The 26007-nt window shown below is 40.2% G+C and overlaps 1 protein-coding gene across 1 annotated transcript in view; it reads left to right on the top strand.

Moving 5' to 3' along the window:
• The window catches only part of RANBP17 (RAN binding protein 17), a 147508-nt gene that overhangs the window by 62180 nt on the left and 59321 nt on the right, over window positions 1-26007 (top strand). The window contains 3 exon segments of the mRNA XM_090151102.1: window positions 12778-12851; window positions 20115-20208; window positions 25130-25238. Of these exon segments, the coding sequence (XP_090007228.1) occupies window positions 12778-12851; window positions 20115-20208; window positions 25130-25238 (277 nt within the window).

Genomic DNA, 26007 nt, shown 5'->3' with positions numbered 1-26007 from the left:
GCTTTTGGGTGTGCATGGGCTAAAGGCATTACTGTGAAATACGCTTATTAGAGTGTCAGTTAACCACCTTCCTTCCTTCCCTTACACTGAATGTGTATGCTGTTATTCTGTAAAGACTAAATACTGTGGGGCAGAATGCTGTGCTGGGCTGTGTGTTGTGTTAATAGTTCTGGCTCTTCACTGTGCTGTTGGAAGATCTGTGCCTGCACTCTGACATGAGCACAGACACCAGCTATAATGGTGTCAGGTGCTGCTGCTGGAGGAGTTGCATGGGGGTACCTGTGGGGTCCTGGAAGTGCAGCTGTGTGAGTGCTGAATGTCTGGGCTCCTTCTCATGTCACTTCATTTTGTTCTGACTAATGCTGGTTTCTGCAGTGATGCAGCAATAGTGCTTCAGTGCCTTTGTGCCGTTCTGGTTCTGCTGAAAAGATGGGTTAATCCTCTAGTAAAATTTTGCTTCTTGTGAATCTGCATTTAAAAGTGTGGGCAAAGGCAAGAAGTTTATTTATTTATACCTACAAATAAACTGATAAATCCATTTCTGGGGAGCTAAGCACCAGCCCTAGGGAGTCCTGCCAGTGCTGAGCAGAGGAGAAGCATTGCCCTCAACTTGCTGGTTGTTCTCAGCCTGCTGCAGTCTGGTTTGTCTCTTTGCAGTGAGAGCACGCTGCTGGCTCCTGTACGGTGTGGTTCATTTAAAGGCATTTGGATGGTAAGGTAAGAAATGACTATAAAACCATCTTAAATTACATTGTGATGCTGATGGGAAGGAGAAGAATGTACTTAGGGATGTTCCTTAAAAAAAAACAGTCCTCCCTTAGCTGAAATCACTCATATTCTTAAGACATCATCATCAATAACTGAATGGAGTATGGCACGATATTGCCATTTGTTTCCACAGCTTTATGTTCCATAACTTATCTTTTCTTACTCTGGGGCTTTAAGTGCATTGCAGATTTGAATTGGAGTTCATGAGGCTACAATTAAGGAATCCTTTTTTAACGTTCAGAGTTGTGTGTACTTTTCTTAGGCATTATAGAAGGCAAATAGTTGTCTGTCTTCTGCCATTTCCCATTCTTCTGAAGCATGGAGAGAAAAAAACAGCATTTCAGTTACTCGTTCCACATAGATTTTGTCTGTATCTTCTTTGTTGGAGCAGTCAGTAGTTGGCATCAATTTGGATCAAAAGAGCTGCAGTTAGGAAGGCCATGAGGAAGGTTCCATATTATTTCTCCAGAGCATTCTCACTACTGACGAGTTGTTTCTTGAGGCATGTAGCTCTATTGAGAAAGAAGTCTTATGGGAGCAAAGTTTTATTTCTGAAGCAGGATTTTTATATCAATTTAAGTATTAAATGATTTGTGTAGATGTCATATACACAATAAGGCAGCTTATCGGACGATATATAAAAAGATATATAGTTGATTTTAAACCAAATATCATTTTAAATTTGGTAAAAATATGGATGGGAGGCGATACTTTAAGTAGCATTTACATGATAGACAATCTTTGGATGTGCTCTGAACAGCTCAATTACTTTCAAGTTTATGCATTTTCTTTAATAACCAATTTAATTCTAATTTGCTGATTTTACATAGTCATCTAAATGTATGTGCTTTTAGAACTAAAAAAAAATAATAATAATTTTGTAGTATCTCAAGCTAAAGATGAGTAAGCATCTCTTAGTGCACCCTGACCCAGCCTGCTTTGCTTCTGAAGCGATTGAGATTCTTTTACTGTAAAACACAGTCATATCTGAGTGTTCTGCTATCTCTCATATTCGTGTGGATTTGATTATCTTGTTTGCTTAAGAGGTCAGCAAAACATACCCAACTATTGCTCTGTATATTATTAAAGACCATTACTGTCCATCACACTGTAAAATGATGGCATCACGTGAAGAACTGGGTGCAGAATGGAGATGGCAAGGCTGGGACACAGAGATGTACGTGGATGAAATTTGGCTGTTAGAGGTGTTGCCTGTTAGGTCATCTGGTGCTGCTGCTTCACTCCGTAACTTGGACCATGGTGTTCCTCACTGTATTCATCCCTGTGTGGCTGATTAAAAAGATGAACGTTGTGGCCTTTTGATTTGTTCTGTGTTTTCCCTCCTAACCTGGATGATGGCCTTTGTTTTTGCAGCCAGAGCCAAGGCACTTCAGGCTGTATGTTTTTCTGTGTACAACTTCAGTGTTATACTCTTTAATTTTCCTCTAGAAGACTTTAGCAGCAGAGAATAAAGTCTAAAACTACCCTTATGACTGGGAATAATTATTGATCAAGATTCTTCACCAATCTGAATTGATGCTTTCGTTAGTTTTGGTTAGTTTTGTGAGTTTTTCAGTTAATGTGACTCTAATCCCATTCCCTGAAGATAATCCAGAGTAAGATCTGTGTCTACACTTATCCATACAGCATGGTCCTGTTTGAGAGTTCTTACCTTGTAGGATGCTCTGTCAATTTGTGGCTGTTTTTATAATCAGAAATTTAGCAAAGTTTGATAATGACAGCTTTCTTTCCAAAATACATCTCTGAGATGCTTTCTGTTCTAAAAGGCCTCTGGAAAGGAAGGCTGTGTCCTCCTTTCTGTCAAACTCTTGCTTCATTTCAGTGTTCCGCTTTCCAACTTACGTTTGCCAATACCTTCCATTGTTGAGTTTTCAGTGTCTGAGTATTGTTATTTATTTCTGTATTTATATGGACCTGTAACTCTTCTTGAACCAGACTCCTGTTTGGAAGTTGTGTTAAATTCTTTCTGTACTCTTAGCAGTGTTTTCTAGGCATCCAGTTCTGCACAGGGCACCTTTCTGGTACAGCTATACGAGGTGTCATTCACTCTTTATTGTGTATCATTTTAAAGTTGCACCTATATTTCATCTTCGTAAGTAGATAGAATGATCTGAATTAGGCAAACATGGGTTTTGCTTTGCTCCTTCTCCTTGCTTCTTGGTTGGTTACAGCCCTTTTTTGTCTGCCTTAGTTAATGATTGTCATCGTCTTGATAATGTGAAGTTGTGATTACCTGCATAAAATATGAGAAAATACATATTACCAAAGTAAACCTTTGATTACCGTAGGGAAAAGTGGCCTGAGGATTAAGGGAGCCAAAAAGTGTCTGAAAACTATTTCCCATCTCATTTTGCATCAAGCTGTGCTCAGTCAGACTGAAAGATCTGCCCCACAGCATCTCCATTCCAAGTGATTGATGGGGTGTTGGTGGTGCGCCTGGCGAGGAATTCGGAATCGTGCAGCACCTTTACTGACGTGCTGTGGGCTGCTTTCTTCACACTGAGGAGGGGTATTTTAAGTGCTGGTAATTATTAGCAGGTAGTTAAAGTTTGTTTTCATGCTCAGTAAAAGAACTGCCATTTTGGGACTGCAGCAGCGAGGAAAAAGTGAGCAGAGCTATACCAAAGCCACAGATAGATGAGAATAACAGAGTGTGGGGGAAGCTGATTGTTAGAAACATGTTTTAAATGCATGTGCATGCGTGGGGATGGAGAGACAAAACATGTGGTGTTTGCTTTAATATTTGTGAGACGGTCAAATTGTAAGGAGCAAATGTATGAAAATGAGGAGCACAGCAGCCTAGAAATAACACACAACAGAAGTCAAAAGACCACGTACCTCAGTGTTCTGGGCAGGTTAACTGTAATTAACAGGCAAGTTGGGGAAAAAAAAAAGAATTTCCTAGATCCACAGGGATGTAAGGCATCTTTTAGAGAAATAAGAGTGAGGGGCTTTTTTGTTTCAATCTGTTTTAAGCAAAAAGCACCTTCCCAACCCTCTGATGTTTACTTAAATTAAAAAAAACAAATCTTGATTTTCATGGTATGTGATGGCAAAGCATTGCTTTCTATTGCAGTGATATGTTGCTACTATTATTGAAAACTTTGTTATTTTTACATTTGGAAGTCAATGTTTCTCATCGTGCAATAATTGGTGATTGCGTTTCTCCTGAAGGGAGTTTGAAGGTCATCCTTAAAAATGTGTTTCATCTTTAAAATGGTTTGCACTTGAACCGTTTATGCCAATTTTCTGTTACATTTTAAGTTGGGTTCTCTCAACCTGTAGGGGAGCTTGATAAAGTTGCAGTGATTTAATCTCACATGCAGCCCCTGCTCCGGACTCAGCTGTTTAATAAAGGGTCAGATTTGACTTATGAGGATAAATAGAACATAAATACCAACATTTCACACGATGTACCATGTAAATGTAAGCCTTTGTAGTTACAAGTTTTTGTAGCTGGAGAATTGTTTTAAAAGGCATGTAATTTATTAGCTATCAGTAGCTGCTTTATTGCCTTGCCGCGCTGCAGTAATAAATAAAAGAAAGTGAGCTGATTTTACAAATGGCACACAAGGTGCACATTTTGTGAAAAAAAGTCTTTTTTTAAAGAATTGGCATTAAATCCTTTTTTTGTGATGACAAAGAGGCTAAGAGTGCAAACTGTATTTTCTGTTTATCGAAAACAGAGTCTCTTTTTCTCGAGGGCATTTTTTCCTATGATCATCAAGGGATTTCAAAAGCAATAAAGTGTGGAATCATTGTTCGACTTGAACAGTATTAAAACTTAGGTTTTAATTTCAGTGAAGTAATAAGATTTGAACCTGTCTCACATTACAGCACTGTAAGGCATTTAGCAATTGTATTTTAAAGGAGGTTTTTAAAATGCAGCTCACTTGTAAGCTAACTGTCTGTCTAATAATTAATAGTTTCTCTTCAGCAGAGGCTGTTGTGAATCATACTAAGAAATCTCGGTTTTGTTAATAACAAATTATGATAATTGCAAGGATGTTAATTCCTAATTAGTTTAAACCTACAATCTTTTTTGCCCCTTTCTGAGATTGATTTTCAAAGGAAGACCAAAAAAAGTAGATTGATAGTTTCAGCATGATTTTCACCTTAAAACTAAAAGGGAATTATCCACGTTGATCTGCAGATTTCAGGAAAGGTTATTCCTTGGCTGGGAGTAAATTCAGCTTCCCACTAGCCATCGATGAGGTGTCTAACCCATAAACACGCTCTGCATGGTGAATGCTAATTCCCTTCTCAGAACTGGGCGTTGACGATGGCCGTGCAGCCCCCAAGCCCTGTGTGTACTGACCTGCTGAGCTCCAGGGCGCTGGAATTCAGCCGTGTGGCCACAGGAGATGCTGGACACGTTTTTGCAAAGATATTTGTAGCTGTTCCAAATGTAAATATTTCTCCGGGTCATTTGATAACGTCTTGGCTGATGAGAGAATAGCATTGTAGTTGGAAATGGTCGCGTATGATTTTGGAGGAGGGAGGGGGCAAGTTTATGCACAGGTGCATGTTCAAAGCAGCCATCAGTGTTTAACATTTGAGTGGTGAGCTATGACCTCTCGTGATGATTTTGAACGGTAACTGCCTCCATTAGCCATAAGGTTTGTTTCTTTATTTTAGTAGATGGCCTGGACTGTAAATATTAGAGCATCTAAAATAAATCAACATATTATCCTAAGGATACAAAACGTAAGAGCTATTTGTGGTTAGGAACCTTTGACAGATAGTTTGGATGAGGCAGATGATTGCCCGCCTCTCGTATCTGGCTTCCATTGCTGTGCCTGCAGGCAGTTTAGTGTTATAGTTGTATATTGATGTCAGGGTTACTACTGAGTGGCTAGCAATGACAGATGTCTATAATTACAGGCAATGCTTCCAGTATTTCAGAAGAGCCAGCCTATGTTGAACAATTATCTTATTTCTGGCTTGCCAAAGAGGGTTGTTCAAATTGCTAGTATTAGCTGTGGTGGCTGTAACACCTCTCCTTATGCCGTGGGATAGATGTGCAAAAAGCACTCTGATGTACAGCTCCGGTGCAAAACCTTCTAAAATACGTGAGATCACTGAATTTCGCATGCTTAGGGCTTGATCCTGAGATGCAGAACACCTGCAGCTGTGTTAAAGTCAGTACGGTGAAATACTCTTAGAAATAGCAATTTCAGGAATATAATAAATAGCTGGGATTTTTCTGACTTGTCTTTAAGTGCCAAACCAGTGCGGATGTTAAAGGACATTGAATGCTGAAGTTTACTGCAGGTAAGCGTGCTAAGTGGGCCGCTCGTTAGGTACAATTAAGCAGCTCAATAAAATGAAGCTGGAAAATTTTCATGGTTACAGTGGCAAGTAAGAACGTGGGTAGCTGCTGCTTTAACTTTGGGAGTTCTGTGGCTCCAGTACCAGAAGAAATCCATTGCTGTATTTTAATCCATACAGTAATGGTTCGTTTCAGTCATTAGAGGATTTTAAAGCAGCAGTTTACTTGCTGGTAATACAAATACAATACAAATGCATGAGTGCATAGAAGGCTTTGCACCTCTGCAGTGCAGTGTACGGCTCTGATGGAAAACGCAGAGCAGAACAAAAAATCTTGGGGATGATGTTCCAAAGTAATAGCTACTAATGCTGTTTATCAGTTTTCAGAATAATATTTGTACTTTAACCTCGGGGGGTAAAAAAAGAGACAGTGGAATTACAGATCTGTAGCAGTCCTTTACAAGAATGGTAGTCTGGAGACTTTTAAAGCTAAACAGCTGTTTAACAATGGGATAACTAAGACCTAGCAGATAAACCAAGCCCTCTTTTTTCCAGAGCATGCTCCTCATGCTGTGTTAGCAGTGACAGCAGGCAGTTGGTGGTACATCTCCCACATGGAGTTCACTGTATGCTTTTGTCCAGGTTTTCGGCAAACAGAGGGATCAGAAAAGGAAAAAATCAATAGATTAATTAATAAGAAGAAGCTGAGGGAAAATAATTGAGGTGAAAAGATCAGTTTCCATTTAAGGCAATGGAAAGCTAGCGTAGCTTGGGCGTTTTGTGCAGCAGTAGGAGGGCAGAGAATGGCACCCACACCTGCTGGGAATCGTCTGCTCCTCTGGGAGCAGCCTGGGACGGCGTGTCGGTCCCTTGTGCAGCTGTAGCTGCGACTCTGAGCCATGCTGCATATTTACCTTTCCTGCCTCAGCATCCCATGTAGTCGCGATAGCGCTGCCCTGGTTTTTAAACACCGTTTTACAGTCGCAATCTTTTTTATTGAGGAATAACTTTATTTTGATGCAGGCGGGTTTGTGGGCAAGGCAGGAGGTGGTGTGTCGTTTATGTAATTGATACATAGGAACACGTGCGGTAATGAAGGGGAGAGCAGCCTGCTTATTTTTTTTTTATGTAGTGCAGTGCCCACCTTAATCTTGTCAGAGATCTATCTGAAATTATTTGGGGCAATTTCTTCTGTTTTTGCCTTTTTGTGTGTGTGTGTGTGTTTGTTTTGTTAAGGGAGCTAATTGTACAGCAACAGATTAGAGTCAGAGTTACAAGTGTTCTGAGATCTTACCTCTTCAAGACAGCTGGTCAGGAACGGAGGTTTTAGGGGAGACCAAGGTTTCCTCTGTTTCCTCCCTGGTTCAGTGGCGAGGCTTTTTAAGCCCTGAGTTTGGCTGGGAGGTGTAAGTGATTGATCTGACACCCTGGGCTTCAAATCAGAGAAACGGGTTCAGTTTTTTTGTGAATTGAGCTTTGGAAACAAGATCTGTGCTGCACGTAGCGGAGCTGCTAAGTGCTACAGCTTAAAATACCTGATATTTATTTCCACATCAGTGACGATTATGCCTGGGAAGCAGATGCTGATGAGTGTGGAGTTCAGCGGTTACGGACAGAGGTGCTGGGCAGGGAGGTGGGCCAGCAGCCCAAGCACAGAGCAGCTGCTGGGCAGGGGAAGGCTGTGGGCAGGGGGGCTCCCAGCACAGCTGCTCGGGGCTCAGAGGCGGCACAGCTTCTGTCAGTTCAGAGTAAATGCGGTTAAGATCCGCTTCCCTCAGTATACATGACAAAATACTTTAATGTTGCAGTGATAGTTCTCTGCAGCAAGGCCTGGAGAGCTTCAAGGAAGTTATAATATCTTAAGCGTTTATGCTCTGCCTACGGGTAATAACTTTCCTGTAATTTTCTGAAGATTCATTATCCAAAATCTTAATTCATTATAATAGCCCTTGTGAAACGTATAGAAACCAACATTTTCTTGTGTTTTCTTATTTGCACAGTATGAGAGATTCATTGCTCTGTTTTAATTTGTTTCATGGGGTGTGTTTGAGTGCATTCCATACAGTGCCGTTATTGAATTTCTGTGACTGTCATTATATAGCCATACAACCTTTAGGAACTCATATTCTGAGCTTCCCAGTTCTGTAATCTGCTTCACATTTAAGAATTGACATAATTAGCTTCTTCAGAGTTATAATGATAGCAGCGAAAAGAGAAGACCTCAAAAGACAAAGCGAAGTTAAACTTATCTGGGGCCAAAGAGCAGAGAAGTCAGGGAAATAAAGCTTCGGCGTAATTACCACATTTTTTTCTTTAAGTTGCATTTACATGCAGGTGCTTTGCTTTATAAAACATGGCTTCCACAAGTGTGTTTCTTCTTCTTTTTTGAAATGTAGCTACTAGAGCTTAGAGTACAAGAAAGACAGGGAGCTGTTGGAGAGGGTCCAGAGGAGGGCCACAAAGATGATCAGGGGACTGGAGCACCTCCCCTATGAAGACAGACTGAGGGAGCTGGGCTTGTTCAGCCTGGAGAAAAGAAGGCTGCGGGGTGACCTCATTGCAGCATTTCAGTACCTAAAGGGAGTCTACAAACAGGAGGGGAATCAACTCTTTGAAAGGGTTGATAACTGCAGGACAAGGGGAAATGGTTTTAAGTTGAAGGAAGGGAGATTTAGTTGGACGTCAGGGGGAAATTCTTTACAGAGAGAGTGGTGAGGTACTGGAACAGGCTGCCCAGAGAGGTTGTGGACCCCATCCCTGGAGGTGTTCAAGGCCAGATTGGATGGGGCCCTGGGCAGCCTGGTCTAGCATTAGGTGGGATGATTGGTGGCCCTGCCTGTGGCAGGGGGGTTGGAGATTCATGATCCTTGAGGTCCCTTTCCAACCCTGGCCATTCTGTGATTCTGTGATTCTGTGAGTAGTTTGGAAGGGCAGAGCTGAGTCATTTGAATAACCCATAAGGCTGCCGGGAGGTAAAAGATCGAGCGGCACCAGAGCTGGTGGGCCTGCTGGCTTCTCCAGCACCCCTACTGCACACAGGTGGCCTTAACTGTACGAATGGGGCCAAAAAAGAAGAATCACTGGATCTGTTGCCTACGCACTTCATTTCTATTGCCTGGAGGACCAGGGAGGTTACTTTCATAGAGACATAGAGTGGCTCGGGTTGGAAGGGACCATAAAGCTCACTTGCTTCCAATCCCCTGATATGGGCCGGGTGCCGCTTGCTGGATGGGGCTGCATGGTGCCGGATGGATGGCAGCCTGGCCTTGGGCACCTCTAGGGGTGGCACACCCACGGCTTCTCTGGGCAACCTGAGCCAGGCCAGTCCCCTGGTATGCCGCATTGGGATTACTGTGGTCAGTTTGGGGCCCTTCACAGAAAGAAAGCTATTGGAGTTGCCGGAGTGTGTGCTGCAAAGAGCAGCAAAGCTATGAAGGAGCTAGAAAACAAGAGTTAAGGAGCAGCTGAAGGAATGAGCTGCTCAGTCTGGAGGAGTCTAAGGGCAGAGCTTGTTCCCTCTCTCCACAGCTACCCGATGGAGGTTGCACAGAGGAGGAGTTTGTCTCTTTACCCAGGTGACAGGCGGTAGGACGTGGGGAAACAACCTCGAGTTGCACCAGGGGAGGTCCAGATTGGGCATGGGGAAAAATTTGTCACAGAAAGGGAGGTCAGGCATTGAACCAGGCTGCCCAGGGAGGTGTTGGAGTCCCCATCCCAGGTACGGCAGAGATGTGAGCGTAGTACTGGGCAACATGGTGAAGTGATGGGACTCGATAGGTCAGGTTGATGGCTGGACTTGTTGACCCTAAAGATCTTTTCCTACCTTGATGTGTCTGTGATTCTTTGATATAATATGTTTGAAAATGTTATTGTTATTGATGGTATTTTACTGATTTCTTCTTTTTCTTGACTGTTATGACTGCTGCAGTTGCCTATGGTTGAAGTGGTGGTATGAGCCTGCCCTTGCTTTAAGGACCTTGATTATCAACTTGTACCTGTGAAGCTCATCTATTGTTGTAACCTAACGTTAGCACTCTTGTGGATTTTTCACACTCATTCGTAACTGATGTAAAAATGAGATGATAATAGTGATCTGATCTGTTATTATTAAGAGGCTTACGTTATGTGGCAGCATCACAGCACGACTGCATAACCTTGGCGCTTCGCACAGCTGGAAGGATTGGGGAATAATTGTGTAAAGGATTCACCTGGTCGCTTCTTACTGCAAGTTAATGATCCTGCTCCTTGCTCGGGGTCTCCAGAGGGACCTGCAGCCACGAGCCGTGCTCTCCTTGCTGCACGGGGATGGCCGGGCATCTCGTGATGCAGACAAGCTTGAGATGAGATCACTTCCACATGCAATTCACATCCTTTTATGACCCCCCTTTCAACAGTGTTTTTTTTTTTTCCTTCTGAATACGTAGCGCGGCCTTTGTTGCTGAAGAGTATTTTATTATTATACGTCCAAAATGCTTTATCATTAATTTTTTATAGCGCTTAAAAGTCTGAGGGCGTTTCAGTGTTGTGGCTGGGGGTTGTTTGCTCTTCTATTTTTACATCCTAAGAGTGTGTTTCGGTTTGAAAATGATCTTGAAGAATGTGTTTAAAATATCACATTTATTTTAGCTTACGATTTGTCACATTACCGGGCGAGAAGTAGCTTTTATTACAAGCACCGTATTCATGCTGACTTGAAATGACCCTGTCACATGTGAAAACAAATCGGATTGTTGCTGTTAATGAGCTTTTCAATTTACTATTCAGTGGATCAGATAAGTGGATTTAAGAGGTAATGATCCTGCTTAGCACTCGGGCTTGGCTGTCAGATCCTGGCGGTGGTGGGAAATCCCCAGGGACAAAAGCGTTGACACACTTCTTGATGGGATAATGGGAATCAAAGCTAATGGATGATAAAAGGAGTAGTAAGAGTTACAAGGATAATTGTGGATTAAAGCACTGCTCTTTGTCAGCACGGCCTGCCGGTTGACTATTTATGTGTTAAACCGTGATGTGGCACGGCCCGATGACAGCGGGGCAGAGGCAGTGCCGGGCTGCCCGTCCCCCTGCGCCCACCCTGCCCACCGTTCTCCTTTCTTGGACCGGTTTCCTCTCCAGCTAAAAAGCAGATTTAGGTTTAGGGAAAACTCAGAGTGCTGGAGCGTTTCGACAGCGCGCTGCTGTGAGAGAGGTGTTTTTATAAATCAGAACAGAGGATTTTTATCATTGCGTGTATTGTTACTGTAGCTGTGTGTTGTTATAAATTACAGCTTCGCTTTTATGATGTGGATATAGCATTTTGTAGAGTTTGAAAGGCAGCATATTCCCTGGTTTTTTATATTCCTTGTTTTCTTTCATGCTTCAATTGTCCTCTCGCTGCTGACATTCGTCACAGCGAATTACATTCATACCATTATGAAAGGTGATATTTTGACTTACAAGACAAGTAAATTATCCTCGATCTTGCTCCACTTTCTGGCTACAGCAGCAAATTTATTTGCTCACGCTTTTATTATGCTCTGATTTAAGCTGAAGTTTTTGGTACACAAATTTTTTATTAACTTCCCTAGCGGTAGAATAGTGCTGCTTCGGTCCTTAATAAAAGTCGTGGGATTGCTTCACTAGCAGAAAGGAGCACGGCACGAGGAAACTGAAATACGGGAACAGGAGTTGGCCAAGTTAATGTGGAATATATAATGTCAGCAAACAGAATTGACAGCTAGATGGCACCAGGCTTTCACTGCTGGGTAACCTGCCACTGCATCTGCTGGGCTTGGTGCTCGCAATTCAGACCTTGGGATCCTTGACTTGATCACGTAATACGGAAGAATTACGTGTAACCAATCATGCTTGGTTTAGTTTCACTAAAGATTGAAATGCCTGAAATGAAATGCCTAGTTGTAAGCAAATAGCAGAGCCACTTGTGCTCAGGCTAAAGTGAGTTACAGGATGCTGTGAAGGAGTTACGGAGTTCCTCCCCCTTCTTTAACAAGTTGATCCAAATAAATGTTTTTACCCAAACTAGATTTTTGGCTACAAAAATTACTAGAAATTTTCATGAAGACTGCACAGTAACTAAAAAATACAGTTGGTTTGTCCTTTGTATTTGTTAAAGCATCATAACAGCAGTAAGATGACTTGATCTGGTAGGTGGGGTGCTGGGAAAGCTTGGCTGGTAACGTGACTTGGATCTGATGGAAAGGGAAAGAGTATACAACTAAAGTTATTTGGCTGCCAGAGGAGGAGAGCACAAAGCTGGATGCCCAAACAGTACCTGAGTTCCTGATTTTGTGACTGACAGTGCAACTATGTACAAATGGAAGATGAAGGCCAATGCTGAACTGCAGCCCAGTGACCAAAAAGGCAATGTTTCTCCATCTCTTTGCAGCTCTTGTAGTGAAACCCTCTTTTGAAAGAGACTGATTTGTTCTGTGAACCATAAAGCGGGTTTAATTTGGAAAATTTACATCTCCTTTGTGGGAAGAGATGAATACAAGGGCAAGTAAAAGCCTACCAGCTCCAAATTCACAAAGCATCGTTATGGAGTGTGCACTTCATCTCATAGCAGTGCTTCACTTAGGTTGGACTGGCAGGCATTTGTGCCTGTACTTTTCTCCTGAAAAGTCAAAATTGGGAAAGATTGTAGAATAAATGTTTACGAGCAAACATTTGTAACGTGTAACATCCATAACATGTTTCTGTGTAAATGTTTATTTCTAGGTATATTCCCACATGTCAGAAGTCTTAGGAATAACAGATGACAGCCATGTTCTGGAAACATTTGTGACAAAAATGTGAGTTCGTCTTGGCTTCTATTCTGTATGTATTTTGTTTTGTCTTCAGTGCTTACATAAAATCTATGTTTTATTTTACTTTATTAAGTCTGTCCTTTGCTAGAAAAATGTCTTCTGTAAATTGTAATTATTTAAAGGATAATAATATTAAAAACACCCATAACCTACTGTCTGAAAGTCCTTCAAGCCTCTAAATAAACACTTTCATATAAGTATGCCCTCCTGAATGCCTGCATCACTTCAAGAAATGTCTTAATGTGAGAAAGCTGAGGTTTCACAGACTCTTGTTCAGTGACAATCCTAGCATAAGCAGATCCACCCTTCCCCTCTTCCATTCTTGCTCTCTCAGATGCTGATAGAATTACTTGTAAAGCTTCAAATAACTCAGAATAGATTGTTGACCAAGTTAAACAAATCTTTCTTTGTGCTGGGGAGACTCCTGTAGTTTGCTTCTTGTTAATATCTGGCAAAATGTACTCTCAGAAGTATGGATCCTCAGAGAACTATGTTAAGGACTCATGCTGAAGGAAACAAGGGGAATTATTGTCAGCCATTCTCATCTCTGGCATTTGGCAGATTAAGATGATGTGTTATTTGTGCTGACAAGTGATGCAATGCCTTTTCTTAGGAATAATCCTAGAAAATTACCCTCTGTCTCATGCATCTACTGCTGTCCCCTTCCATGGGTCCTAGCAAAACCACCAGGATTTTTGTCTTTTATTCCTGAGGTCCTTAGTGAAATTTGATAGTTCCTCTTGACTAAGAGAGAGTTTAATTAAATCATTTTTTCTTTGAAACAAAACAAAACGGTCTCTCCAAACAGTTACGAATATCCACTACAAATCTGAGACTTCAGGGGACAGTGAGTTCTGTGCATGCCTGGAGAAATGAAGAAGTACCTTAGCTCTGTTCTATGGTGAGGGAAATGTTGCATCCTGGCATTAACTTTGTGTCTTCTAAAGCTGGTCTGTATGACTGTTAAAAACTTTCAGTAGACTTGGATGTATTCAGGAAGGGTCTCTGCTGCTGTTACCAGGCCAGCCATGACCGACCTGTTTGGACAGTGTTGAAAATGACTTGTCTTTTGCTACCACAGCCATCAGCCTTAAGAACTAGTCACAGCTGGGACAAGATCATTTTTCTAATGTGACTTAACTTTTCCACAGAAAACAAAGCATAAATGTTTTGCTTGCTCTAAACCAGTTTTGAGTCCTGCCATATGGTAACCCATCAGACCTTGGTATTTATCCAGTGATGAATGGAGAAATATTGATGCTTTCTGTACACTTTGTGTACACTTTTCATATCATGGAATTAGATAGCTAGGCTGCTTTTTGTTGTTTCAAGGTAAGGTGAAACTTAAACACATGAGGGAAAAGGGGGAAGGAGGAATTTCCTATGGAGACAGGATGCACCAGTTTGCTTCTTTTTTCTTCTTCTTGATACTATTGCAAGGAAATCTGCATTGGATTTGCTAACTGAGGAAATAACAGAATATCATTTAACAAGTCTGATAAATACTACATGTGTTTAGTTTTGATGTGGCTGCTTTTACAGAAGCATTGTAAATCCAGAAAATAAGATAGTTAGGTTTTTAATGTTACATGGAAAATTTTAAAAGAAAACAAGATAAACAAAAGGCAAAAATCAGTGCTGCTTATAGATTACACACTCAGTGTTATTTTCTCTTACTCTCTGGCTTACTGTATTTTTCTCAAAGCATGCAGTTTAGGAATTGTTCACTGACTAGTGTGAAGGTCATTTTCCTTTACAGAGTGGATGTTCCAGCTTGAATTGGATGGTTCAGTCAGTATCTTTAAGAGCTGGTTGTGAAGCTGTTGTCCAAACAAACCCATGTTTGTGCTAATTAAAAGAAATTAGCTTCTCTCCATTGGTAGCATGTTGATGGGAAAATCTGGGTGTGAAACCAAAAGGTACCGTACATAACCACACAAGTAGGGTCTCATGGAACAATCCAGTATAGCATTTTAGGTGATTTGTTGGTGACACTGAGTACATTCGAAGAGCAGTGGGCAGGATACACAAATGTGAGACCATTCACCTCTTTCTCTTAAAATATGCTCTTAATAAAACATTCTCTTGAAACCTCATCAAGTCAGTTGGTTCAGTCAGTAAGAGAAAATAATTAAAGATGCTATTTCTTGTAGCTACTAGTACCTGCGGAAACCAGTGCTCAATTTATGGTTTAAAGGTTGCATTTGCTAGCTTCAACAGTCATATTAAAAGACTGTGTGTGGCAGGGGAAAGGCCAACTGGAAAAATACCTGCTGTCAAAATGAATTTTGTAATATGCAGGGCATCTTACTCCTCCTCAGCCACGTTCAGCAAAGCTCAGTTCTGTAGCAACTGTAGGGCAGGTTGAAGGAGGGTTAAGCTGGGAGGAGTTGGGTGAAGGTGAAGATGGGCAAGGGGGAGCAATAGGCTTCTGAAGGTATTAGTAGGACTGCAGGGGGCAATAAGATCTGGAGGACACCATGACTTCAGGTTGCTGTCTGTGTCCTTAAGCTTTCTCCTGCTTAGCCTGTTGCCTAAGGATACTTGTTTTCTCAGCCACAGGCTGTTCTTCTTCATCTATATTGATTTCTCTATCCTTGCTACTCCTACTTCCTCCCAAAAAAGGCACGTCTCATTTTGTGCCTCTTGGACTGCTGGGAAGCGGATCAAGGCTGTACTCTTGAGGCAAGGACTGACACACTGTACACAGAAATGACAGCAGTCATTTCTTTCACAATTAATTCTGACTGCTTTTGAGCAGCAGCTCTTCCCTGCCTTGATCCCTCCCTGTGTAGGTAAGAGGCAGGGAAGTATTCAGACTGTGATAGTTGTAGTTCCATCTTCTCCTTGAGACTCCCCTGGGCTTCTGGCACTAAGTGTCTTGTATTTCACTGGCAAGCACCCTTCCTTTTCATCACTAATTCTTTGTTAGACTCTCACTGTTCCTTTCAATTACATCAAATACATGTGGAAGTAATTTAAAATGAGGTAGATCAACAGAATGTTCACACTGATGTTTGGTATTGTTGGATGTGATAAAATAACCAAAACATGAATTTCTTCAAAGTCCATATCCCAGCACTACTGTTGGATTGTATTATTTCCTTTAATGTAACTGTAATAGTTTTGCTGTGGAGGATGTACATATACATACAGGTGAATAGATTTTTCCATGTTGTGGTGTTTAAATACTAGTTAGGTATAAAAAGCCTCAGTCTGCATTTTCATGAGTGCTTCATGAATCACAGCAAACCAAATCTTGGTACTCTTCTTCCCAGCAGTATGTGCATTGTTTTTTTTAATATTCACCTCTGTCCAGCTCTGATGAAAAGAATTTATCCAATCAGTGCTGTTGAGCCACAGAGAGCTTTAATTGTCATTTACAAAAAGTATAAAAGTATATCTGTATTGTCCTCGAGACTGTTTCTGAATGTGCACGGTTCAGGCTTACCATTTCACTTCATCCTTCCATAAGCTTGTATTTTCACTCTCTTTGCTCTAATTGTTGTAAAAAATAAACCCCAAACTTGCTGATTTACAGCAGTTATCTCATCTGGCTGTATGGCAATGTATCTTTTGCAACTCAGTCCAACCTGCTTGTATGTGAGGTGCAGTAATCTATGCATGTGCAGTAGCTGTGGTGTTCTGGCATTCCTCAGATGTGTTGTGGTAAGATGCCTGACCATTACATTTCAGCAAAGGGATTCAAGGCTTCCTGGAAAGAGGGTGGATGAATTTTTTGGGCATTTGCAAATGGTCTATAAGCAATATTTGAGCACCTTGGCATACAGTGATGAACAGAAGGGGTACCCACTATCCATATGACGAAATGAATTTCCCTTTTTTGTACAATATGTAATCGCTCTTCAGTGCTTCCTGTTCTGTGCTGACTTCATTCTTTTCCACTTTCCATTCAAACCTAATGTTTTTTTTTTTTTAAGTTACTGTGCGTATTTTTCAGTTCTTCTTTCTAAGCTGGACATTCCATTTCTTTGATCTAACGGAATCATTTCCAATCCACAGCTGCCTTAAGAACTACTGCATCTTTTATGAAGGACTGTCCTCTGATGTGCACCGTACTTGCTTTTAGCATGAGTGTAATATAGACCATGTGTCTAAAGAGATGTTTCTCCAAATCATGCAGTTGAGGGTAGGATAGGAAATTAAGGGCTGTAAAATGAGTTGGGGAAAAAAAAAGTCACAAAATGCATACCCAGAAATGGCTGTATTTGTCATAATGACTGGGACAATGCAAAGGATTTTGATTCTTTCATGAAGGGGTAACCCTTTTCCCAGAGAGCTGTAAATTAGAATATATTATCAGTATTCACTTTCTACATTGCAGGTAACAAATATTAAGTCTTTTAAAAATTATATTTTTAAGACATAAGGGCAGAGATTATTGGTGTGCTGATGAAACTGCATTTCATCAGCACACTAATGAAAACTGCAACAGTTGTGGTCAAGGGGAAATCTCAGAGAAAACTGTGGGGTTCTGAGGGGTGGAGGCTGGGAGGTTTTACCTCCTTTGGTATACTTATAGAAGCCAGGCTTCTGTTCTTGTCCCTGTAGGAAGGACAACCTAGGAAAGGAAGGAAATAGCTGAAAATATTCTGGGTTCCTAACGGTGTTCCATTTTAAGTCTTTTTAAATTCTCATAGTTGTACAGCTTGGCTCACTGTCATTCTTCCACTTTCGTATGTGTGGTTCAGTATTTTGATACCAGAATTTTGTTCCCCAAATTGGAAATATTCTACCGTTTTTTTATTTCCAGTTCTCTTGTAGCTGCCTTTCAGATGTGTTCAGTGCCTATAACTGTAGCCATTTTTGTGAATTTGGCATCGATGTTGATTTTGTTGAAACTCTTCTTTTCTGAGACTCATTTGAAATGTTACAGTTGGTTGCTCTGACTCAGTTTTGTTCATTTACGTGTTAGATTAATAAGCAGCTTGGGAGAGAAGAGATGAGGGCCCCAGCACTTGGGTTTAACCGCTGGCTCGCAGTGATTTCTCCGAGAGCTGTAAATTTTTCTCCTCCTTCATTCCTTGGCATCTATTCCTTGCATAGTAGTAGTAGTATTCAGCTTTTTGTATTTAGAGATTCCTCTATGGATCTTAACAGATATTCTCGGATGCTTACAGTGTTTTATAGCTGTTTCTTAACTATTAGATTCTATATGCTTTTCATATTGCCTGATATTGATAAGGCAAGCACAGAAAAGGGAAGTGCTAAGATTATAATTAACTTTTTCAGCTACTGTTCACTCACAAGTGCTTCTTTTGATTTATATTATTACTCCACCATTCAGCATCCAAGTATAACCATGAGTGTACAACCATGAGAAGGTATTTTTTTAAATAGTGCCCTGGAACACTGGGGAGAGACTTCTTCACATAGTTTTCATTTTCTCTTCCAGCTGTTCCTGTGATGACTTGGTTTTCTTTAAATGTCTTATGTTTGGCTGCTGAAAGACAAAAGATTCTGCTCTTTTGCAAAACAGCCTTTTTATTATTTTGGTATTGATGTTGAATCTGGATAGTCCAAATTCTTTTTTATTGCACTGTATGATATGTGCTTGCTAAGAATTTAGTGCAACTATAAACATCTCCTGAACTCCAAAGTAGGGATACAGTGTGAATCACAAACTTGCTAGAATGGCTTTTTTCTTCAAGGTAACCTGAACTTTTGTAGTTCTTTATAGAGATTATATTAAGTAAATCGATGTTTGTTTGTAAATATTAATTGAGGAATACTGCTTTGGTAATTGCATTGTTATTTGCCTTTTCCTGGGCAAGTAATACTAAACAGATGCCTTAAACTGCCTTCTTGAGTTTATAACTTCCTGAAAAAGAGATTTAGCCTGCAAATATGTAAAAGATGGCAAAAATCAATGCTGATTTTAAAGCACTCAACATCTCTTATTCAGGTTCTTCACTCCCACAGTTTTACATCCAGCTGCTGCCTCGTCATCGATGTAGCTGGTGCCGATTGTACCTCTTTGATATCAGCTTTCATCTATAGATGTGATAGGTTCAAGTCACAGACATTATGCATGTTCTGCAGACAAGGATACAAACGTGAACTACCTGACTTTGCATCACCTGCCTGTTGAGATACGCCTTAGGAACTTGTTTCCTCGGTCAGGAATAGGTGTCACGGCTTGTGAGCCAAGGAATGCTGCCTTATACTGCACGGGCTGTGCATCAGCAGGCTGCGACGGCCCCTCAGTCTCTTACACAGCATCATCCCTCTGTCAGAAGGGGGATTTTCAACTTTCTTCTGGCTTTTCGATAAATTAAAAGAGGTGCTGGATGTCCCACAGGAGGAGGGCGCAGGAGTTGCCTTTAAAGAGGGCAGCAAGGAGCAAGCCAGCTGTTGTAGGCCCGGCAGCTGGGCAAGGATTCTCAAAGAAGTACTGGAAAATTTACTGCTGGTCAGTGTGAAATTGTCGTCTGTGCATTTGGGGTTCATCTTTTCTGGGGCTTGATAGCTGGGTTTTACAACAGAAACACTGTATCAGACTTTGGATCAGTTGGATCCTTGGCAGGGCCCACATGGCATTCCGTGTCGGACTGCAAGGTCAGCAGCTCCTCACTGCTGTAACCACTCCTCACCCGAGAGAAACGGCATTCCTTCACTTCATGGGCCAGTGTCACAGAGGGATTCAGTTAGGACAACTGCAGCATCCACTGTGTATCTTGAGTGTTAGTTCAAAAAGGAAAACAGGGATTAGTACACGGACCATAAGGCAGAATTCCACTGCAGTTGGGTGCATTGGTAGCTCAGTGCATCCGGCCCTCTAGTTTTTCTCCATGCTCTGTTTCTCATATGTTGAGGGGAAATTAGAGCAATTTGGTTTTACATCATGGAGAATGAGGCAGAGGAACACTGCAGAAGTCAAGTGGATTTTGTGTTGAAAAGTGAGATAAATGCAGGGAGGGGTAAGCTTCACTTCGGTTTTTTTCATTGCAACACATGGCAGAGGCATATTGATGGATTTATTTTTTAATAGGAGTATTTTGAATATGGGGATTACAAAAATAGTAGAATACCTTATTCAGAAACAAACAAACAAAAAATACTTGGCATGCTTTTATAGCATTTTCTGTCTCCTAGATGGACAGTTGTAAGACATATCACAGGACTGTGTTTGTAATACAGTGCTGTGCTAGTCTGAGCTTTTGCATGGCAATTCTCAGAAGGAGGAAATCGTGTTATAAAATCACTTTTTTTTCCAATTTGTTCTAGTGTTACAAACCTTAAATACAGAGGGAGATGTGAGCCTGTGATTTCAAGAACTCTTCAGTTTCTAAATGACCTTTCTGTTGAATATCCTTTTTTGGTGTGTGACTTTATTTGCATATAATAAGGTAAAAATTAAGGAGATTGTTGTTTCATGTGCCACATTTTAAAACAATCTAGGATATTAATGTTTATTTGCTTTGGTTTATCTTTTCACGTGTAGAATTACTGTTTTTTTAAAAGGCATGCTTATTTTCACTTACTTACCAACAAGAAAAAAATACAGCTAGTTGCTTATGGCCACCTATCCCATTCCTCATCCTAATGCTAATACCATTGATGAGTTCAGCTGTATTGAGAGCAGGGTTGATTCTGTAAGCAGTTGGGAACAGGACTGGTTCTGCTTCGAGGATGTGTGAACTAAGATAAGAAGACAATGCTCTTCTTATCTTTGCCTGATTCAAAGTTCCTCACTGTGTCCGTGTCGTTCTACTGGAAAAAAACATCATAATTGTGTGGGTTTTTTTGGTCTGGGTTCTGATGTGTTTGTGAAAGTTTTCCCCAATGGATTACTGTTAACTGTATTAGCTGTTAGCTACTGTTAGCTATCTGCTGCAAACCCTTTCTGTCTTGTTCTAATATTCACTTGTGTATTGTAAGTTGGAGAAGAATTATTATTCTTTGAATTTTCAGTGGATTAAGGAGAAGATTAAAAATAAAAGATGATTATTTTTGCCGTGACAGAATATTTAAAGGTATGCAGCAGGGAATAAACGATCAGAGCTCATAAAAACATTCCACTGGGAAATCCTTTGCTATTTTAAAATAAAAACAGCTTTTGAGTAATTTTCTAGGGAAGATTGGTAGGCAAGCAAAGGGGAAGGCAAGTAGAATATGACAACCAAAATAATTTTATTTCTCTACAGAACTCTAATCATATAAGAAGAATTCTAATATATTTTTGTCGGTAGAAAGATGACATTCCATAAGTTAATTTTGTTTAGAGAAAAATCATGCAATGTTTACTTTTCTGTTTCTTTGATGTACCATTGAACAGCCAACTTGGAGGCACGCGTAGCCAAAATATCCTATGTTCTTGTGGCATCCCAGAATTAGGGCCGGGAAGGACTTGAAAGTGAAACGTTACTAAAAAAATGTCACAAAAACAGAAGAGGAGACATTTATTTAATTAATAAGATTTATGAAAAGACTAATGAACTCCCTCCTCTTTTATAGGATACGATTATGGCTTCAGTAGGGTTCGAAACATAAAAGTAACCAAAAATTTTAACGTGGTGCATCTGACTTACAGTGTCTGCGGATTTGTTCCTATATGTATACCTGCTGAAATAATCAGCCTCGTATTTCTCTTAAAGCCAATAAGCATTTAATGTTTCATACTGGGTTATGGAGGGTTTCAGAGGCATTTATTCACGTGCTAACTCTCAAGAATGGGGGGTCAGTGATGAAAACGACACTTTTTCCATGGCTGAAACGTCGGGATAGTTTTAGTTTTCAAATTACTGAAATTATATTTGCAGTAAATGAGTTTCTGCTCATGAAATAGACATAATAATGTCAGGACCTAGAAAGGATGAAAAAGTAGATATTTAATAACCCAAGCTCTCCTGAAGAATAAAACTGTGATGAAATTGTATTTTTCTTGGCAGAAACTTCCTAACTGTTGCAAGAGCATTTTCAGATGCTTGGTCCCCAATGCATCGTCACAATGTAAAGCAGCACTGCCTCCATAAATATGCATCTTAAGCCTCATTGGAAATGCTTAAAGACGAGGAAAATAGAGATTAACCAAAATATAAATACCAAAAGCAGATACAATTATTTTTTTCAATGGCAATACTTCAAGCAGGAGTTCCGAGAACAGCAGCTATTCTGCTTAGCTGGGTGGGATTGTACAAAGACAGCTTTAATGCCGGTTCACTTCACCGTGATGTTGTATTAGTTAAGTTTAAAATTGTGTTCCCTGGCAAACCATAAAAGATTTCGAAAGTATTAGACACCCACTTTTGTGCTGGAATTTAATATGCAACTTTTTATTGGAAAATAATCGTCCTTGTCTGGCAAAATCCACCATGCAATATTTCTGTTAGTAGGCATAATGCAATAAAGACAGGGAGGGCTATTTATCACTACAAATTTTGAGGATTTCAGGATTCTTTTTATTATTTTAATATATTTCTTTGGTATTAAATCAGAAAAATGATAAATTACACCTGTCGACGCTGTTTTTCTTTTTTCCCAGAAAATGATGTACAACCCAATTTCACTGGTCATTTTGGCTTTTAAAGATATGTATTTTTTTCCTATAAAAAACTCTACCAATAGTTTTTTTTTTTAATAATAATACTGAAGTACTTTTTATTTCGAACATATGAAGTAGTTTATAACTACTTCCTGGCATTGCAAACTTTGGCCTTTTCACATTATATTAGTTTTTTTAAGCGGCGCTGGGTTTGTATTGCTGTGAAAGAAGCAGGATATTGTTAAGATGCTGGATCCAGTGGATCAATTTTCGGTATTTGGTATAGATTAAACTGTGGCTAGCCTGAAAGGTTAAAATAATAATTTATTTAATTTCAGTTCTTGTCCTGTAAGTCAATCAGCTTCTTGACAGCCTTTGAAATTGGGTTATTTAGGGTTGTTTTTTTCGTGGTGTTTTGAACTGTCCTTTTTTCCCTTTTTTTTTTTTTTGAATGATTGTCTGTGATTAAAAGCAAAACATTATTCCAGTGACTCTGTTGTATAATAGGAAAATTTAACAACTAAGGAAAAACATAAAGCATTATTAACAACAAAGGCTTTGAGCTGGTGTCGTGGTTTACATTACTTTCACAATTATTACAGGTTTGCATATTTTGAAATGTATTAGCCCAATTTGATTTCAAAGCTCAGTTATTTGAATTATAAATCATTATGTCCCTCCTAGCTGATCAGTCCTGAAATATCTTTGAATTAATTTACATAATGGAATGTTAGTCATTCCTTTATGTCTTGGAAGCCATAGTTCTCCCTCATGCACATTTAGTTCTTTCTAATAATTAACTTTTCCCCTGTATATTTCTGTATCAAAATACCCTCAGTTTCATTTTTACTTTGCACGGGGGCACGAGTTAAAATATTTGAGAGACTCTCAATTCTTTATCCACGTCTTTGTTAGCCTTACAGTGCTATGGAAGGTGCTCTCTCTTAACAGGAAAAAATGAAGTATAAACTGTAGCTTTGCAGTATAAAAACATGAAAATGCTGTAGATCGACAAAGAATCATCTTAAAACTAGATTAGGGGATTTTCTAATAGCAGCTACGAAACCTATTGGTACACTTTTATCCATTTAAAAAGAACGTAATCCATTTAAAATGAAAAGGGAAATTGCTTATTTCTGTAAAAGTAATCCAGCACTACAACCAATTATGTGCAAGAATGGCAGAGTGAAGCTCTTGGAGAGGAAAACAGCAGTAGTAAGTTATGGGTGTTTGTGCATACATGAGCACATGCTCTCCTGTGAAGTTCTGCAGTTGCATACTGGTTATTTCCTAAAGAACTCAATCAATGCCAAGGATAAATAAGTATTGAGTAAATGACTCCTATTTTTATAGTGCTTGTGAAGTGTACAAACCTGCAAGTCCTTTTATTTCATGCTTTTGATGCATATTTCTGCTTCTTGCATTTATTTTACGGTATTTTGGAAAAAGTGCCTTAGTGCACTTGGATACACGACATGGAACTGAAACACTGGGATTTAAGTGACTTGCTGAAAGTTATCCAGCAATTTTATTTCAAACGAAGGAGAAGGAGGAGTTAGCAAATGCAGGCCATCACTCTGCCCATTCTCATGTGCAGGCATCCCTGAAGGCAGCTCTACCTGCAGCACAAAAGCTGTACCTGCAGTGCAGTACTGGCCAATGTTATCTCCTTCCTCCAAGTCCAGATGTTCGAATCATTTGAGATAGGAAATCAGTGTGTCATCATGTTGTTAAAGATGTTTGTATCCCTGCTGCTGGCAAAGGACTCAAGCTGTGGAACAAGTCTTGACCCCCTTACCTGTTAGAGCTTCTGCAACTAAAGCTTTGCAAGTTCAGCACATATGAAATAGGTTATCTTTTGTGTTACTTAGTGCATCCCCCTGGGAGCCATCTGTCATACAAGCAAATGCAGACGTGCTGAAGCCGCGACTAGGCCGCTTTTGTCCAGAGCTGGAGAGCTGTACTGGTGCCATGGGGAGACCAACACCATGCAGCCTTCCTGCACAGTGCTTCCCTGGTGTCTCAGCATCACGAGACACGAGACTCTCCTAAGAAATTTATGTACAGTTCTGATACATCTGCAAATACTTGGGTTTTGTGTTTGACGTCGCTTAGTACGTATAAGACACACGTTCATCTGTTGTAACTGAAGCACATGAGACAGGCCCATAAGATTGCGTGTGGTTCAGGGGCTGTGAGGTCAGTGCTGCTTGGGGCTGCTGCCAGTCCATTGCCAGCTGCCCTTCTTCAGCACAACCAGTTGCAAAACTGCTTCTACTGTGCTGATAACGTGGGGCTCTCTAAGGAAAAAAATGATCGTTTCTTATCAGAAACTCTGTTTAATTATATAAAAGTCATTTCATTCGTCTCTTCTGTGACCAGAATATATGCCATGAAAAGTAATTGCTTTAATTAATAATAGATTATGGTCTTTAATGTTCTGAAGAGTATCTCCATGACACGTTTCCAGTTGAAATTCAAGATCTTCTTCATTTAAATTTGTTATTGTTTCAGTTGGGACATTTTTCTTGTAAAAAAATCCTGTAAGTTTGTACAACCTGATTACGTAGCAGTAATGTCTCAAGGCTGGTATTTCCTTAACACCTGCTACTGATAGTTTCCTAAAAAGACTTGTGAAAACAGACGCTGTGAAATTCATGCTTCAGAACCACACAGTAACATTACAAGATTAAAAAATGTTGAGTTTGTAGTAGATGTTGCAGAACACGTAACTTTTCATACACTTCTGTTTCAACAGAGGAAGCATTTCCCTTTCTTGGGCTTCAGTGATAATTACAGCATCAGTGACCTTCAATGCCAGACGATGTTCTACGCTGCTCTCACTCGTCTTCTCATGGTAAATTTAGGTAAGATCCTCCTCAGGTGTCCCTGCAACACCTTAGTGTCTTGTTAAGGATTTGTAATGCTATGAATTTTTATGGTAATTTAACCAATTAAACATTTAACCAATTAAACAGCAGTTTAATTGCACAGTAAATATTTATGTTTGTATTTAAATTACTGCCTATCAACTTCAGAGATTGATGGCATTAAGCAGTAGCAGCATATGTGTTGCCTTCTGTTGGAGAAATAACGTAGGCAAGTTGGGTGTTTTTTTCTTTTTGCACAGCATTTCCTAATAGGAGATATTTACAAAACAAGGGCCTGAATAATGCTTTGAGTTTCAAGGTGATGTACTGATTGGGCCAGAACTTTGCAGTTTCAAGTGTAAGTTTTGTTTATCTCATTTATTCATGCAAGTTCTCAGTATACAAAGGCCACGAGTTTAATAAGAGCATTGGTCAGAGTTCTGCAGTTCAGCCTTCAGCAATTGAGGTTGTATCTTGAGTTGTCCTTTGGAAATTAGAGAGTTTAGACGTGTAAAACTCAGTGCTCACATTAATAGCTAGATGTGAGGGTGCATGCAGTCACTTTGAATCCTGCCACTGCCTTTTGCCACCTGAATAAAATGTGAAGCTCCATCTGCTGTCTCTTGTCTAGGCTGGGGAGGCTGAGATAGTCAAAATGGTCACTGCAACAAACCATGTGTTAGAGAAGCTGATAGTGAATAGTGAACACATCATGACTCAGACCGACTGAGTTCTGGTCAGGGGCCCAGAGCTGATCAGAACCGTG

The sequence above is a fragment of the Phasianus colchicus genome, chromosome 15 (genome assembly GCF_987193195.1).
Source record: "Phasianus colchicus chromosome 15, bPhaCol1.hap1.1, whole genome shotgun sequence".
In the NCBI taxonomy this organism is placed as follows: Eukaryota; Metazoa; Chordata; class Aves; order Galliformes; family Phasianidae; genus Phasianus; species Phasianus colchicus.
This window is presented reverse-complemented; position numbering and strand designations above follow the sequence as displayed.